This window comes from Typopeltis vanoorti, chromosome 4, assembly GCF_054136105.1.
Source record: "Typopeltis vanoorti isolate ZY-2024b chromosome 4, IOZ_Tvanoo_1.0, whole genome shotgun sequence".
In the NCBI taxonomy this organism is placed as follows: domain Eukaryota; kingdom Metazoa; phylum Arthropoda; class Arachnida; order Uropygi; family Thelyphonidae; genus Typopeltis; species Typopeltis vanoorti.
Window position 1 is genome coordinate 91,942,254 of NC_143552.1, and position 15,095 is coordinate 91,957,348.

The 15,095-nt window shown below is 34.9% G+C and overlaps 1 protein-coding gene across 1 annotated transcript in view; it reads left to right on the plus strand.

Moving 5' to 3' along the window:
- Window positions 1-15,095, plus strand: part of LOC150107495 (uncharacterized) — a 1,121,546-nt gene that overhangs the window by 585,040 nt on the left and 521,411 nt on the right. The window contains exon 41 of the mRNA XM_090392112.1: window positions 8,418-8,741. Coding sequence (XP_090248238.1) covers window positions 8,418-8,741 — 324 coding nt within the window. The remainder of the gene's footprint in view (window positions 1-8,417; window positions 8,742-15,095) is intronic.

A 15,095-nucleotide genomic window follows, 5' to 3' on the forward strand; every position in this document is an offset into this window, starting at 1 on the left:
AACCATCTTCCTGTACTTCCTTCAATTCTAACTGCTGACTTACAACTCAAATAAAGACTAAGTATTGCTTGATATAATGCCCCATTGACACCATATAACCAGTGGTGAGCTGTAAGGGACTCGCCCGAGCCTTTTGTTAAATTTTTCAAAAATTTGCCAGCACCTTGTTCTTCTTGTTTACTTTTTTATTTTTTCAAAAAAAAGGAAAAAAGAACATAATTTTTTGAAATATATTAAGTGAAAAACTCATACGATAACCTAACAAAGTGATTTTATTAAATAAAATATTATAGTTGCTGTTACTACCATTCTACAAATATAAATTCACTTTTGGTAATCGGATATAAATAAATAAGATTATAAAATAATGACCCTTTGGTACTGTTGATTATCACTTGAAATATAAAAACAAAAAAGAAATATAACATACTTCAATGTTATTGTGTTTAGATAATATTTATTTATTATTTATAGATTGTTTGTCATAAAAACATCTATCGCAAACAAAAATTTATTTTATTTATAAAAAATACAGACTATTTCATATTTGCAATTATAAAAGATTTTAATCTTATTATATTTTGATAGTTAAAAAATGTTTCTCTTATTTAAGATAAATTAACACAGATGATTGTGTGCAAATATTTCATGTTTAGATCATTTGTTTAAAAATGATAGCCTTTACAGGTTGATTGTCCCCTCATACTTTTTGATTGGCATTTGTACACAAGTTATATTAATAAACGTTTTTGGTGAAATACTGCTTTTTTTTGATCGACGATGTGAACCCTTTGTTAAAATTTCCATACCTCACCACTGCATATAACTGTAGCATATTGAATAACTTCTCTCTTGGCACCTTGTCATTTGTCTTTTCCAGATCAACAAAACTTAAATACAAATCTTTGTTATATTCCCATGATTTTTCTACTATTTGTCGTAAAGTGAACATCTGATCCTGACAGCCTCTGTTTGACCTGAATCCAGTTTGTTCTTCACCAAGCTTTTCTTCCACAATTCTTCTCAACCGTTTCTCAAGTATACTTGGATAAATCTTACCAGGAAGACTTGGTAGGGAAATACCTCTGTAATTCTCACATTCAGTTTTATTTCCCTTTTTATATATGGGTACTATAAGAGCTCTACTCCAATCATCAGGAATTTGTCCCTCTGTCCAGGCCTTCTGAACTATGCAGTGCAGCCACTGTAAGACTTTTATACCACCATACTTCAGCATTTCTGGTCGAATATCCTTTCGGCAGAATAGGAAGGGAAAGCATGGTTGTGGAGTACTGCTTATGACAAGTGACGACGTATGTCCTCTAAGAGCGGAAACTTTGCAAGGCAGTGGCACTAATGATTTTGAAAGCATATGGTGTGAGGTAGAGGTGAACAAGACAGGATATTTAGTGGAGTATTGTTACAGACCCAGGAGCACAGAGGGTGGGGACCAGGAAATGTTTAGACAGTTGAGTTTGGTAAATGCAAGAAGAATGATTGTTATGGGAGATTTTAACTACAGTAGTATAAACTGGGGAGAGGAAGATGCATGTAGCAATAAGGGAATGGAATTTCTAGAATTCTTCAGAGACAAATGTCTTAGGCAACATGTAATAGAGAGAACAAGAGGTTCAAGAGTTTTGGATTTGGTTATAGCATCAGAAGAATTGATAATAACTGAGATCACATCTCTCCCACCAGTTGGACAGAGAGAGAGAGAGAGAGTATGACCATGTGGTTTTGACTTCGAAAATGAATAGACATGCTGGAGTATCAAAGAGACGGGAACATATGTGGAATTATAAGGCAGGTGATTATAATAGTCTAAGACGTCAACTTGGGGAAGTTTCATGGAGGGAGGAATTGGAAGGCTGGGATATCATTAGTGCATGGGAAATTATGAAAGAATATTTGTTAGCAGCAATGGTAAGTTGCATACCACGAGTGAACAAGAGGACACAATTTGGAGTAAAGTGGATGATAAACAATATTAAACAGGAATTGCATGCGAAAAAGAGGCTGTGGAAGAAATATAAGGTGACAGGAGAAGAGAAGATGCACGAAGAGACACAGGCCAGAAGCGTGACTAGTATGGTAAGGAAGATGAAACTGGAATATAAGAGGAGATTATCCCTAAGATCCAAAGAAAATCCTAGGGAATTTTTTAGATATGTGGCCAGTAGGAGGAGAAATGACTGTGGAAGAATGATATTGTGGGATAAAAATCGAATATAGTGACTGATGCAGAGGACATAGTGGAATTGTTCAATGTACACTTTATTGGAGTATTTCATCCTGGAGGAGTCAGTTTTAATGCTAGAGGGATAGGGCAGGTTCAAGGTTTATAGGTACAGGAGGAGAGTGTGTTTCAAATATTGAGTACTCTGGATGTCAGTAAAGTTGTGGGACTGGATGGTATTTCACCACGAGTTTGGAGAGAATGTGCTAGGGAACTGACAGTGCCTTTGATCTGACTTTTCAATGAAAGTCTGGCTGCTGGAAAGGTGCCCATGGAATGGAACGAAGGTAAGATAGTGCCATTGCATAAGGGCGGTAGCAGACCAGAAGTGTCTAATTATAGACCAGTTTGTGTGTTATCAATAGTTAGTAAGATCTTGGAGAAAGTAGTGAAGGACCATATACAGCATTGGGCAGATGAGAGTAATGTTATCTGTGAGAGTCAACATGGATTTGTGAAGGGGCACTCTTGTTTTAGCAATATGATAGCGTTTTATGATAAAGTTACAAGAGCATTAGATGAGGGAAAGGCATATACTGGCATTTTCCTAGACTTAGCAAAGGCATTTGATAGGGTGCCATGTGATAAGCTGATATTAAAGTTGCAGCACATGGGTCTGGATGTCAGATTGGTCAACTGGATTCGGGATTGGCTGTCCGATAGGTATCAGAGTATAAGACCTTGCAGGGATTGCAGGGGGATATTCAGTTGTTTGCAGATGATGTAATCTGGGGCAGTTTCAAGATAGCAGAGGGCTCAGTACTGCACCTATATTATTTAACATTTACATCAATGACATTTTGTCAGTGGATTGCAGAGGGATATTCAGTTGTTTGCAGATGATGTGAAGCTGGGAAGGGTTATTAGTAACAGTGCAGATGTGGTAGTCCTGCAAGAAGATTTGAATAAGCTAGACAGATGGGCAAATGAATGGGTGTCAGTTTAATGCAGCAAAATGTAAGGTCTTGAAGTTTGGGACACATCAATGGGATGCTTCATACTCTGTTGGAGGAGCTGTTTTGGAGGAAGTAGAGGGGACAAGATATCTGGGGGTTGATGATTGATTGATACCTGAAATTCAAGGGACATATTGCAAAGGTGAAGGTAATACAGAAGATTTCTGTTATAATGAGAAGGACGCTGACCTGCAGAGATTAAACAGTTATTATTCCGTTGTATAAGACCCTGATCAGACCACACTTGGATTATCGTTCTCAGATTTGGTCCCCATGATTTGAAGCAGATAAATTAACTGTGGAAAGGGTACAAAGGAGGATGACAAAGATGGGTTCAGGACTGTACAATGTTAGTTATGAGGATTGGCTGAGGGAATATGGACTGCATGAGTTTGGTGGATAGAAGAAGGAGAGGTGATATGATTGAGACTTTTAAACTGTTGAGTGGTGGTTACAGTGTTGACACTGGGGAGTTCTTTTGCTTGGTTGAACAACGGGAAGGAGTGATGACAAGGGGGGGGGCATTCCTGGAAGTTACAAAAGGAAACCATGAGCAAGAGGGTGAGGAGTGATTTCTTTGTGTGGAGGGTGGTTGGACCGTGGAATGCATTGCCTGATAGAGTGGTGAGAGTGAGAATGGTCAGTGAGTTTAAGGAGTGGTATGATGGACTTTGTGTTTTCTAGGAGGGTCCTCCCACGATTAGTCTTGATAGACTTGTGTTTCCTAGGAAGGACCTCCCGCGATGAGTCTTTTGACTCTCCTTGGAGGCCTAAATAATAATAATTATAATAATAAGTACAGGTAACAAATCTCTAAAAATGTATTGTGACTAAAACATTGTCGGATGGAATATTCATATGCTCTTCAATAGGAAAAACTTGTTGAGTACCTACTATCGTGCTTGTAAACACTGCATTGTTATTCTCATCCTAACAAAAAAAGTGATAATTTTTTTTACAGATCTTGAGTTAGGATGAGAAAAGTCTACAATGTTCAGTTTATAGAGAATAGTCCCATCTAAACAAAACAGTACATAGAAAAAGTAAAATCTAATATAGCATAAAAAGGTTCAGAACTTACCTGAAAAACTATCTCTTTTAATATGAAAGCAGTTCTTTGCATCATTTTACAACTATTAAGTCCAATTTTGTAAAAGAAATAACAATAATATAACACCACTGGCACTAATAACAGCTTCTTACTATAACCATAACCTGAAAAATGACTATCAAGTGAAAGACATGCAGTACATAAATTTGCATCAGGAAGAAAGGAACAGATTTCTCAACGGTTGGTCATGTTATGAGAAATTCATATACTGCAATTCCATCAACTTTTATATTGATGTCACTTGGTTGTGTTTTGTAAACTTTTCTTAGAAACTTATTCCGTTTGGCGTTTAGTTCTTTGAAACAAAACTGTGAATATATAGACTGCTGCTCAGTCTTAATTATTTTATAGGTAGGGTACATTATTGTATACCAGATGACAAACTAATCTCCAAAACATCGATTTGACACTTGGTCAAGTGTTTCATAATGCTGTCCAATTAAAGTCTCATCAAGATCATCTTCTTTTTACATGCCGAACTAATTTGCCTAAACATTTCATAATCATTATTATCTGCATTCCCTGGCCTATAATAGCATCCTATCAAAGTACTAACCTGTTTATTTCAACTTTGCACCACACAGATTCAAAATCTGTGCATGCACTATCAACTTCCACACTTTGTGGATACAGTTCCTCTGCAATCATTAACAGCACTTCCCCTCCTCTTTTCACATCTCTATCCTTCTGGAAAATTATATATCCTTCTAATTCTATTCCCGACATCACATCCTCCTCAGACAACCAAGTTTCACTTATTCCAATTACTTTTGAGCATTCCGTCTCAATCAATACCAAAGCTCAGCTCTCTTGTTTTGAATACTCCTTACATTTGTGGATAAACATAACAATTGCTGTATTTGAGGCCATTATAACAGCACCAACATTCTTTATTATAGCTGCTATACTACACCCTCTCTTCGGTTTGACCACTCCTGTTTCCCTGATCCTGACTGTGATTTCCATTTTTACCTGTCTCATCCTCACTTTTATGCATTCCATCACCCTGTGCTGCTGCTGCAACCACATCTTCAGCCTCATATCCATCTTCCTCTTGCTGTACAATCTATTGATTTGTCTATCCTGTTTCAGAGGTAGACTGATCATTTGCTACATTAACTTCTTGACTCTGTTCCTTCACAGAAAACAATAGCCTTTCTAAATGCCCAACACCAAACCCATTCAAATGTAATCCATCAGCTTTATACCATTTGAACTTCCCTTCAAATTCACTCTACAGATTTACAAATTGAACCCCCCCCTTTGCCTCATGCAACTCAGCCATCTTACTATTCATAATCTCTGCTTTCCTTCTCAATTCAGCCTTATCATATCTGGGCAACACACCTACGACTTTCCCAACAACACTATTCTTCTTTACCTGCTGCAACAACTTCCTCAAGTTTCTATCAATATTCTTCTTCTCCCCAACTAAGTCATTTGTGCCCACAACTACCACTAATTTTGACACCCAGTATTTTCTTTTCTGCAATGCACCAGTTATTTGCTTTATTGTTCCACCAGGAAAGCATGTTTTGTGCACTTTATTAGTAATCACACCTCTAATGATCGAGTCCCTGTACACCGATATACGACTATCCTTTGATTCTTTCTTTATAAAATTAACTTCTTCCTTCTCCTTATCATTAGCCAATCTCTCCTTTAGCTGTTTAAAATCCTATTTCATGTGTGTACTTAAAGAACACTTTGCTCTACCACAAGTTTTCTCCTCCTGCAAATTGAAAAGCATCTCTTTTCCTAAGAGAAACTAAAGGGTGATATAAATTATTTCAAAAACTTATTTAAAACATACCCAAAGGAAGCATACAGAAATGAAAGACTCACACCTTTAGAAGGAGAAATTAAAAATGTGCTCACTGAATTTAAATTTATTTTCCTGTTTTTATTATTTCCTGGATGATGACTGATATTGTCCATTAGTCTTAAGTAGATCTATTTCATTCTATTCTATTCTAGTCCATTCTATATCATCACTTGTCTACTTGAGCAGTAATTGTCCATTAGTCTTGAGTAGATGAGTGACAGTAAAGTTTTTTTTTTTCCTTGCAGGTTTTCTTTTCATGTGTAATATTCTTACTCCTTCTAATCATTAAAATGGAATTGGTGATTTCAAGACATTCTTTGTCAGCCATTTTCTCTCCATTGCTACATAAAGGACTTCGTTAAATTCTTCCACTCTTCTCTGTGTCACTTTCTTCTCTTTGCCACTGAGCTCCAACTCTCTCTTTAATCTCATCCTCTGAATATTTTTTTGGTTTTCCAATAGCTCTCTTTTAATTGCAGAGATGCTATTATATATGGGTATAATAATAATAATAATAATTATTATTATTATTATTATTATATTTATTATAATAATAATAATAAACTCAACGAGCAGCATGTCTATCATAATGAGATTTGAAGTTATTTACACTACCTGCACTCACAACACACCCAGGCAATTCATTCTACTCACTAACAACTCACCACGTAAAAAATCTACTCCTCACCCTCTTCTTCACCACATTTTTATACAACTTCCAGGATGGCCTCTCTTTCTTCCCATTTTAACATCCACTCTTTTTATAATTTCTTCTGTATCAATCTGATAAAATACCTTAATGTGTTAAGAACTGACTTGGCCTGGCTTTTCAATGAAAGTCTGGCTGCGGGAAAGGTGCCCATGGAATGGAAGGCAGATAAGATAGTGCCATTGCATAAGGGTGGTAGCAGACTGGAAGTATCTAATTATAGGCCAGTTTGTGTGTCATCAGTAGTTAGTAAGATCTTGGAGAAAGTAGTGAGGAACCATATACAGCATTGGGCAGATGAGGGTAATGTTATCAGTAAAAGTCAGCATGGGACGCTCTTGTTTTAGCAATATGCTAGCCTTTTATGATAAAGTTACAAGAGCATTAGATGAGGGAAAGGCATATACTGCCATTTTCCTAGACTTAGCAAAGGCATTTGACAGGGTGCCATATGATAAGCTGGTATTCAAGTTGCAGCACATGGGTCTGGATGTCAGATTGGTCAACTGGATTCAGGATTGGCTGTCTGATAGGTATCAGAGAGTTGTGTATGGTGGAGCAATATCAAAGAGGCAGAAGTTTACAAGTGGGGTTCCACAGGGCTCAGTACTGGGACCTATATTGTTTAACCTTTATATCAATGACATTGTCCATGAAATTGCAAAGTGTAAATATTCGGCTGTTTGTGGATGATGCGAAGCTGGGAAGAGTTATTAGTAATAGTCAGATGTGGTAACCCTGCAAGAGGATTTGAATAAGCTAGGTAGATGGACAAATGAATGGGGATATCAGTTTAATGCAGCAAAATGTAAGGTCTTGAGGTTTGGGACACATCGATGGGATGCTGCATACTCTATGGGAGGAGTTAAACTGGAGAAAGTAGGAGAGACAAGAGATCTGGATTTGATGATTGATAGAAACCTGAAATTTAGGGAACATATTGCAAAGGTAGCGAAGGTAATGCAGTGGATTGCTGCAATAATGAGAAAGACACTGACCTCAGAGATAAAATGGTTATCATTCTGTTGTATAAGACTCTGAACACTGTGGAGTTCTTTCGCTTGGTTGAACAGCGGGAAGGCGTCATGACAAGGAGCCATCCCTGGAAGTTACAAAAGGAAACTGTGAGAAAGAGGGTGAGGAGTGGTTTCTTTGCATGGAGGGTGGTTGAAACATGGAATGTATTGCCTGATGGAGTAGTGAGAGTGAGAATGGTCAGTGCATTTAAGGAGTGGTATAATAGACTTTGTGTTTCCCTAGGAGGGACCTCCCTCAATGAGTCTTGATAGACTTGTGTTTCTTAGAAAGGACCTCCCACGATTAGTCTTTTGACTCCATGGAGGCCTGTATAATAATAATAATAATAATAATAATAACTTGAAGGTTTCTATCATACCTCTTCTTTTCCTCCTATCTACCAATCTCTGTAATCCACATTTTCTCAAATGCTTTTCATAAACAATAAAGTGTTGGTTATGCATAATATTGTATAATTTTGATAAAAACAAGAATATGTATAATTCCTGTATTAAAATTTTAACATTTATTTTTGATTCATTCTTTAATCATTTTTGTAGGTTATGAGGGATGAATTTGTCTCCCAAAAAGCTCTACTAGATCAATTGGGTAATTTTGGACAAGCAGTGCTAAATCGACTAGGTACATCTCACCCAAATGCAAAGAAAGTAACTGAACAAATAAATACTATTCATCATCAGTGGGAGGATCTTACTCAGAAACTGACAGAACGAGAAAAAAATCTTAATGCTGTGAGTGGCGTTACAAAAGATTTCCATATAACTATTAATCTGTTGCAAGAAGGCCTTCAAAGAATAAGTGATGGATTTGAGCATTTGTTAGAAAGCAGTACTGATACAGAAGATCAGTTGATGAAACTAAATGTAAGTTTTGAATATTCTTTCTTTCATTCATTAAAATTTTTTGCCTTTTTGTTTTCTTTTGAAATAACATACTTATTTACATAAATATTTAAGTAAATACATGGTGTCTGATAAGTCATGAAACATGTTGTATAAAGGGCCCATCTTTGTGAAGCAACTGTTAAGTTTTTTTAATATCACTAGGTTTTTTTTAAATTACAGTTGATCCTTGAATAATTAGGGGGGGGGGGTAAATTCCACATGTAACTTTTGACTCCCCAAAAACTTAACTACTAATAGCCTACTGCTGATATTAACTTAACTACTAATAAAATAAAATAAAACTAATAAAACTACTACTAATAATAAAAACTTAACTACTAATAGCCTACCATAAGCCTTACCAATAACACCAATAACATAAATCGATTATCACATATTTTGTATGTTATATTTATTATAATACTGTATTTTTACAATAAAGTAAGCTAGAGAAAAGAAAATCTTATTAAGAAAATCATAAAGAAGAGAGAAAATACATTTGTGGTACCTACATCAATATTATCTTATATGATACAAAACACTGTAGATGTTTTACATATTACTAACACTAGACATCAAAAATGAGAAAATAATGTGAAAAAGAAATTTATATTTATTTACAGGTATAACAATCCATGCATTGCTAACAAAGTAGCAGCAGTATGATTGCCTTATGGTAGCCTAGCCTATACACTAATGAATGAATCATTATAAAATTTTTATTTAATAATTAATTAAGCAGTCAATTTTATGCAATTAGGATTTAATACTGCATCTTTGTGTTTATTTACATTTCTCTCGACTGTGAATGGCACCATGTATGGTCTTAAGTGTTTGTGTGTGTACTTTTGATAAATCTTAACTTTTTATAATAGATTTGTGCATATTTTATGGTAGTAAAGGATAAAATAGACTAGTATGTGCATATATTTTTGAAATTCATGACATACTTAACTTTTTCTTAATTTTTTTGATTTTTCTAGGCTATGCAGTTCATCTGTAAGTTTTTCAAATTATCTCAAATCTCAAAAAAAAAAAAAAAAAAAAAAAAAAAATCCATGTACAAGTGGAACCGTGCATTGTTCATGGGTCAACTGTAGTTATGAAAAACCACATCTCATAAATGCCTTCCATTTTAGCCTTCACAAAGATGGGCCATTTATACAGAATATTCCATTACTCATAGGCCACCTTGTATTAACTTAAATGCTTACATTTAAATATCTTAAGGAATTATACCAGTTTTTGACTTGTAATTTAAGACCAATCACCATATCACATTATTTCTGTGTTGTTATTTTGGAAAAGAAAGGGTAAAAGATATGAAATTGCCAGTGATAATTACACATCTGTAATGAAGTCATCTCTGTTCTCATCTTATCCATGCCTGAAGATATAATGTGATTTTAAGGGACTGGTGGAGTAATGAGCCAAAGATAAGTCATTAAAAAATACTCAGTGTGAATTTTAAAAAAAAATTATTACACTAAATATTGAGTTAAAACAAGACCAACACACAAAAATTTAATTTCATGGCAAGATAATGGCTATTGTCACATTTCAAAGTGTCATTCGTGTATCAGTGTTTGTTAAGAAATGAGAGAACTGGGAGTGATGGTGGAGAGATTTGAAGTTTAGAGGTCACACCGTTTAAATTGTAAGAACATCACAATGAATTATGGCATGCTAAAGAGAAACAAAGCAGTTATGATTCCCTTGTATAAGACCTTGATCGGACGTCATGTAAACTATCGTGCACAGATTTGTTTACTCAGTTTTCAAGGGAATGAGGATATCTTAGGGAAGGTCCAGAGAAGGTTCATTAAATATTTTCCTGTCTATTGAATGTGGAATATGAGGGCAGATTGAGAGAATACAACTTGCATGGCCTTATGAATAGAAGAAAGAAAGAGGATACGATCAATATGTTTAAATTGGTGAAGAGGTTGTTACCAGATTGATATGGAAAGTTATAGTACAAGGAGACAAATAAAACAAAAGATCATCCCTGGAAGCTGTATAAGGAGGTTGTGAACAAGGGAGTGAGGCACAAGTTCTTCACATGAAGAGTAGTTGGTGAGTGGAATGCATTTCCTGAGAGTGTGGTGATTGTAGAAACTGTTTCTCATGCTTCGGTGATAACTTTTTTGCATGAGAGTGTGCACCTCCTGCAGTGCTGGATTTATGTATAAACTAAAAAAGCTACAGCTTAGGGCCTCGCAATCTGCCGGGGCCTCAAATAAAAAAACAAAAAGACCAGCTGATGTAATTTAAAACAGTAGGGGGCCTCTGGGTTTTGTATAGCTTAGGGTCTCAGCAAGTCTAAATCCGGCCCTGACCTCCTGTGATGAGTCTTTCGACTTCATGGATGTCTGATGTTATTATTATAGTAATGTACTATTTATCAAACCACACCAAAAAGGCAGTTTGCTGTTCTGATAGCTGAAGGGTCATATAATTTAAGTATAATTACATGGTGCCATGCCCATAATAATAATAATAATAACATAAAAAAAGATCAGTTCATTGAGGCGGGTCATTGTTTTGAAGTTTGGATAAATGGTAGATTACTGTAGTGATAATAATAATGTATTCATAATCGAGAATATGAAGTGTTAATGCAGATGAAGCAGAACAGAAAACTATATATTAAAGGATGATATCACTGCATTCTGATCTTTTTCAATATATTATTATTACGTGGCACCTCCAAGGATTCACATATATATATATATATATATATATATATATGACTAATTAAATTTAGTCATACTGTTAATACTATCCATATAAAACAAGTACTTGCTAAGTAAAGAAACACTTAATTGCACAGATTACATCTTTCACTTCTGTTGCAAGTTCATCTTTAGGAATCTATTACAGAGAAAAAAAAAGTGATTTGGGGCACCTGTTCATGGACAAGTACCTTCTAGTGATAATAACTGCAGTTTTAATTTTTTGTCTCTTTCTATTATTTTCTTCTGGTATATTTTACTCTACTTATCTTGAGTATTTTTCCCCCCCTTCTTTCTTCTAGAGAAGTATTTCCCAGTGTGGTATTTGAAAGGTCTTTAGGAGATACAAGACAATTTAAACATTTTTTTTTTTAACTGTTATATTTTTTCACTGTATTGTCACATATACACACAGCTCTATTCTATGATTAATTTTTCATTAACTAAAAATCTAAAGGAAGTTTTAAATAAAATGTGTCTCTTGACATACATTGACTGACCCTCTATTAGGACTGTATTTGGTTGAAGGCACATAGTGTTTCATCCGTGTGATTTGAATTGTCTGCATTAAAAGTTTAAATTGAAATGATTCAAATCAAACGGTCTGAATGCTCTGCTAAATTTTATTTATCTCATTAAACTTTATTTTATTATCAAAAATTTAAATTTCATAATTTTGGTTTTTACTTTATGTATATTGGATTCATATGAGTAAAATATATTTAATAATTTAAAAAATTGTTTCACATGTTTGTAATTTATTATAATGCAAATCTTAAAAAATCTTTATAATTATATATGTTTGAATGAAATATTATTATAAACTCTCCAAACTGCCTTTGCCTTAGAGGTGGTACTCTGGTGTACTTAATTAAAAGTACACCAGAGTGTTCTAGAGCTTTATTATTGAGATCCAGTGTCCTGTTTCTCATGCAGCACAGAACTCTCTGGCTCATCTTCCAGATGTTCAGAGATGTTCTGCCTATCTGAAAAATTTCTTCTGTATACATCAATCTTGTAAAACTATTTTAGTAATTTAAAAGATGGGGCAGAATAAAAGGGATGAAATCCTTGCAAACTGTGAATGTAATTAACAGACATGTCAGGACTAGTTTTTGCTGGAAAGTGGTGGTGAATGAGTAGAATAAAATGTCAGAATAACATGAATGCTTTGTTGGTGATTGTGTTCAAGAACAGATGCAATAGGTATTGTGTGGATAGCTAGTGTGTGTGTGTGTGTGTGTGTGTGTGTGTGTGTGTGTGTGTGTGTGCTTCTCGTGACTCGTTGGACTCCATAGGCATGCCCCCCCCTGCAGTAATAATACTACCACACAGTAACTTTTCACTCTTATCAAATGTTTACAAATGTATTTAACAGAACTTAACAGAACGTTTTTGAATAATACAAATTTATTACAGACATCCTTATAGTTCTGTTAAAAATATTAGAAATATCAATAATGAAAATTCAGCTTTGGACAATCAAAACATGTTGTGTGTAAACAGTGATACAACATGCTATGTGATAGTGCACTGATTTTCATTCCTCAGTGAAATCTTTAAGGTTGACTTGTTGATGAATTATATAGATTGACAAAAAATTTACCAAAAAAAAGCATTTTTTGCTGCCCAAAATAATGATGATAATTCCTTACTTGATAGAACGGAATTTAATTAATTTTTTAAAACTTAGGAACAGTATCAAAAGTTCACTTCATAGTTCTCTTAAAAATAATGGTTCTTAATATTAGTTGTAGTAGTTGGAAGGGGATCCGTAAGTAGGAAGTACCGGTTAGTAGTTGGAAGGGAATCAATTGTTCGATGCTGTTGGCACACTCTCTTGATGAGTCTTTGAGCTCCTGGAGGTGTCACATAATAATAATACTAATTTAATAATATTAAATAATGAAAATTCAGATTTGAACATTTTCAAACTGTGTGTAGACAATTATATAACCTGCTATGTATTTCTTTGATCATATGGATGAATTGTAGTGCACTTATTTTATTATTATTACGGGTATCTCCATGGAGTCAGTAGACTCATCGCAGGAGACCCAAACTAGCAAAACAATATCTGTCATATCTCTTCTTGAATTCATTTACAGACAAAGAGCTCACAATTAAATCAGGCAATGAATTCCACTCATTCACCACCCTCCAGGCAAAAAACCTTGTTCTGACTCCCTTGTTAACCACACACTTCTTTAATTTCCAGGGATGACCTCTTGTTCTTCCATCACTATCACACAGCTGAAACATTTCCCCTGCATCAATCCTATAAAAACCTTTCAGTAATTTAAATGTTTCTATCATATCCCCTCTTCTCTGCCTATCAACCAACCTCTGCAATCCTTGTTCTGACTCCCTTGTTAACCACACACTTCTTTAATTTCCAGGGATGACCTCTTGTTCTTCCATCACTATCACACAGCTGAAACATTTCCCCTGCATCAATCCTATAAAAACCTTTCAGTAATTTAAATGTTTCTATCATATCCCCTCTTCTCTGCCTATCAACCAACCTCTGCAATCCACAAGCTCTCAATCTATCAATGTAGGGAGCATTTTTACATCACTCACCAACTTAGTCACTCTTCTCTGAACCCTCTCCACAGCCTCCTCATCTCCAAGGAATCCAGGTGACCAGACCTGAGCACAGTAATCCAAATGTGGAAGTATCAATGCTTTATAAAGGGGAATAATAACCTCTTTATCTCTGGATGTCAGTGTGTTCCTCAACAACCAAGTAATCCTATGTGCAAGCTTGGACACCTTAGTAATGTGTCCCCTGAACTTCATCTCCCTATCTACCAACACCCCTACGTCTCTAGCCTCATCCATTATGAGTCTAAGTTTGATTTGTGAAGATGATTTTTCATTTTTGTTGTTGGCAAGGGAAAAAAACAACAACAACTATTTTTTGTTACCAAATTCCTTTCTTGATGTGATGGAATTTAATGAAATTTTGTATTTAGAATCAATATTAAAATTTGTTATCATTTCAGTTGGACAATTTTAAAATTTTTGAAATGTGTTTGTGAGTTGGTTGTTCATGAGTTGAATTTTTTTCTTTTCATAAGATACATTGTTAAATTTCTTTGTGTTTCTGAAATAAATTACCTTAATACCGAAATAATAAAAATGAATAATTTGAAAACTGTTAATTCTACTTAATTAATTAGATTAATCAAACATAATGATATTTTCTTCTTACAAATCACCACACAAACTGAACAGATCTTGCACTCTGAGTGTATTCAGAATTTTTTTTGTTTATCATTTAAAATGGCTTCATCTGTTAATTATTATTATTATTAACATCTGACCTCCATGTAGTCAGAGACTCATCGTCAGAGGTACACACTATCACACACAGTTCTCACCCAACTGTGCCTTAAATCAATCCAATGTGTCTACATTCACAACACATTCAGACAATACATTCCACTCACCAACCACACTCCATGCAGAGAACCTTCTCCTCACCCCACTGCTCACACCCTCCTTATATAGTTGACAGCAATGGCCTCTTGTTCTACCTCCCCCTCCCATTCTATGAAAAATCTCTTCTATGTCAACCTGATAACAACTCCTG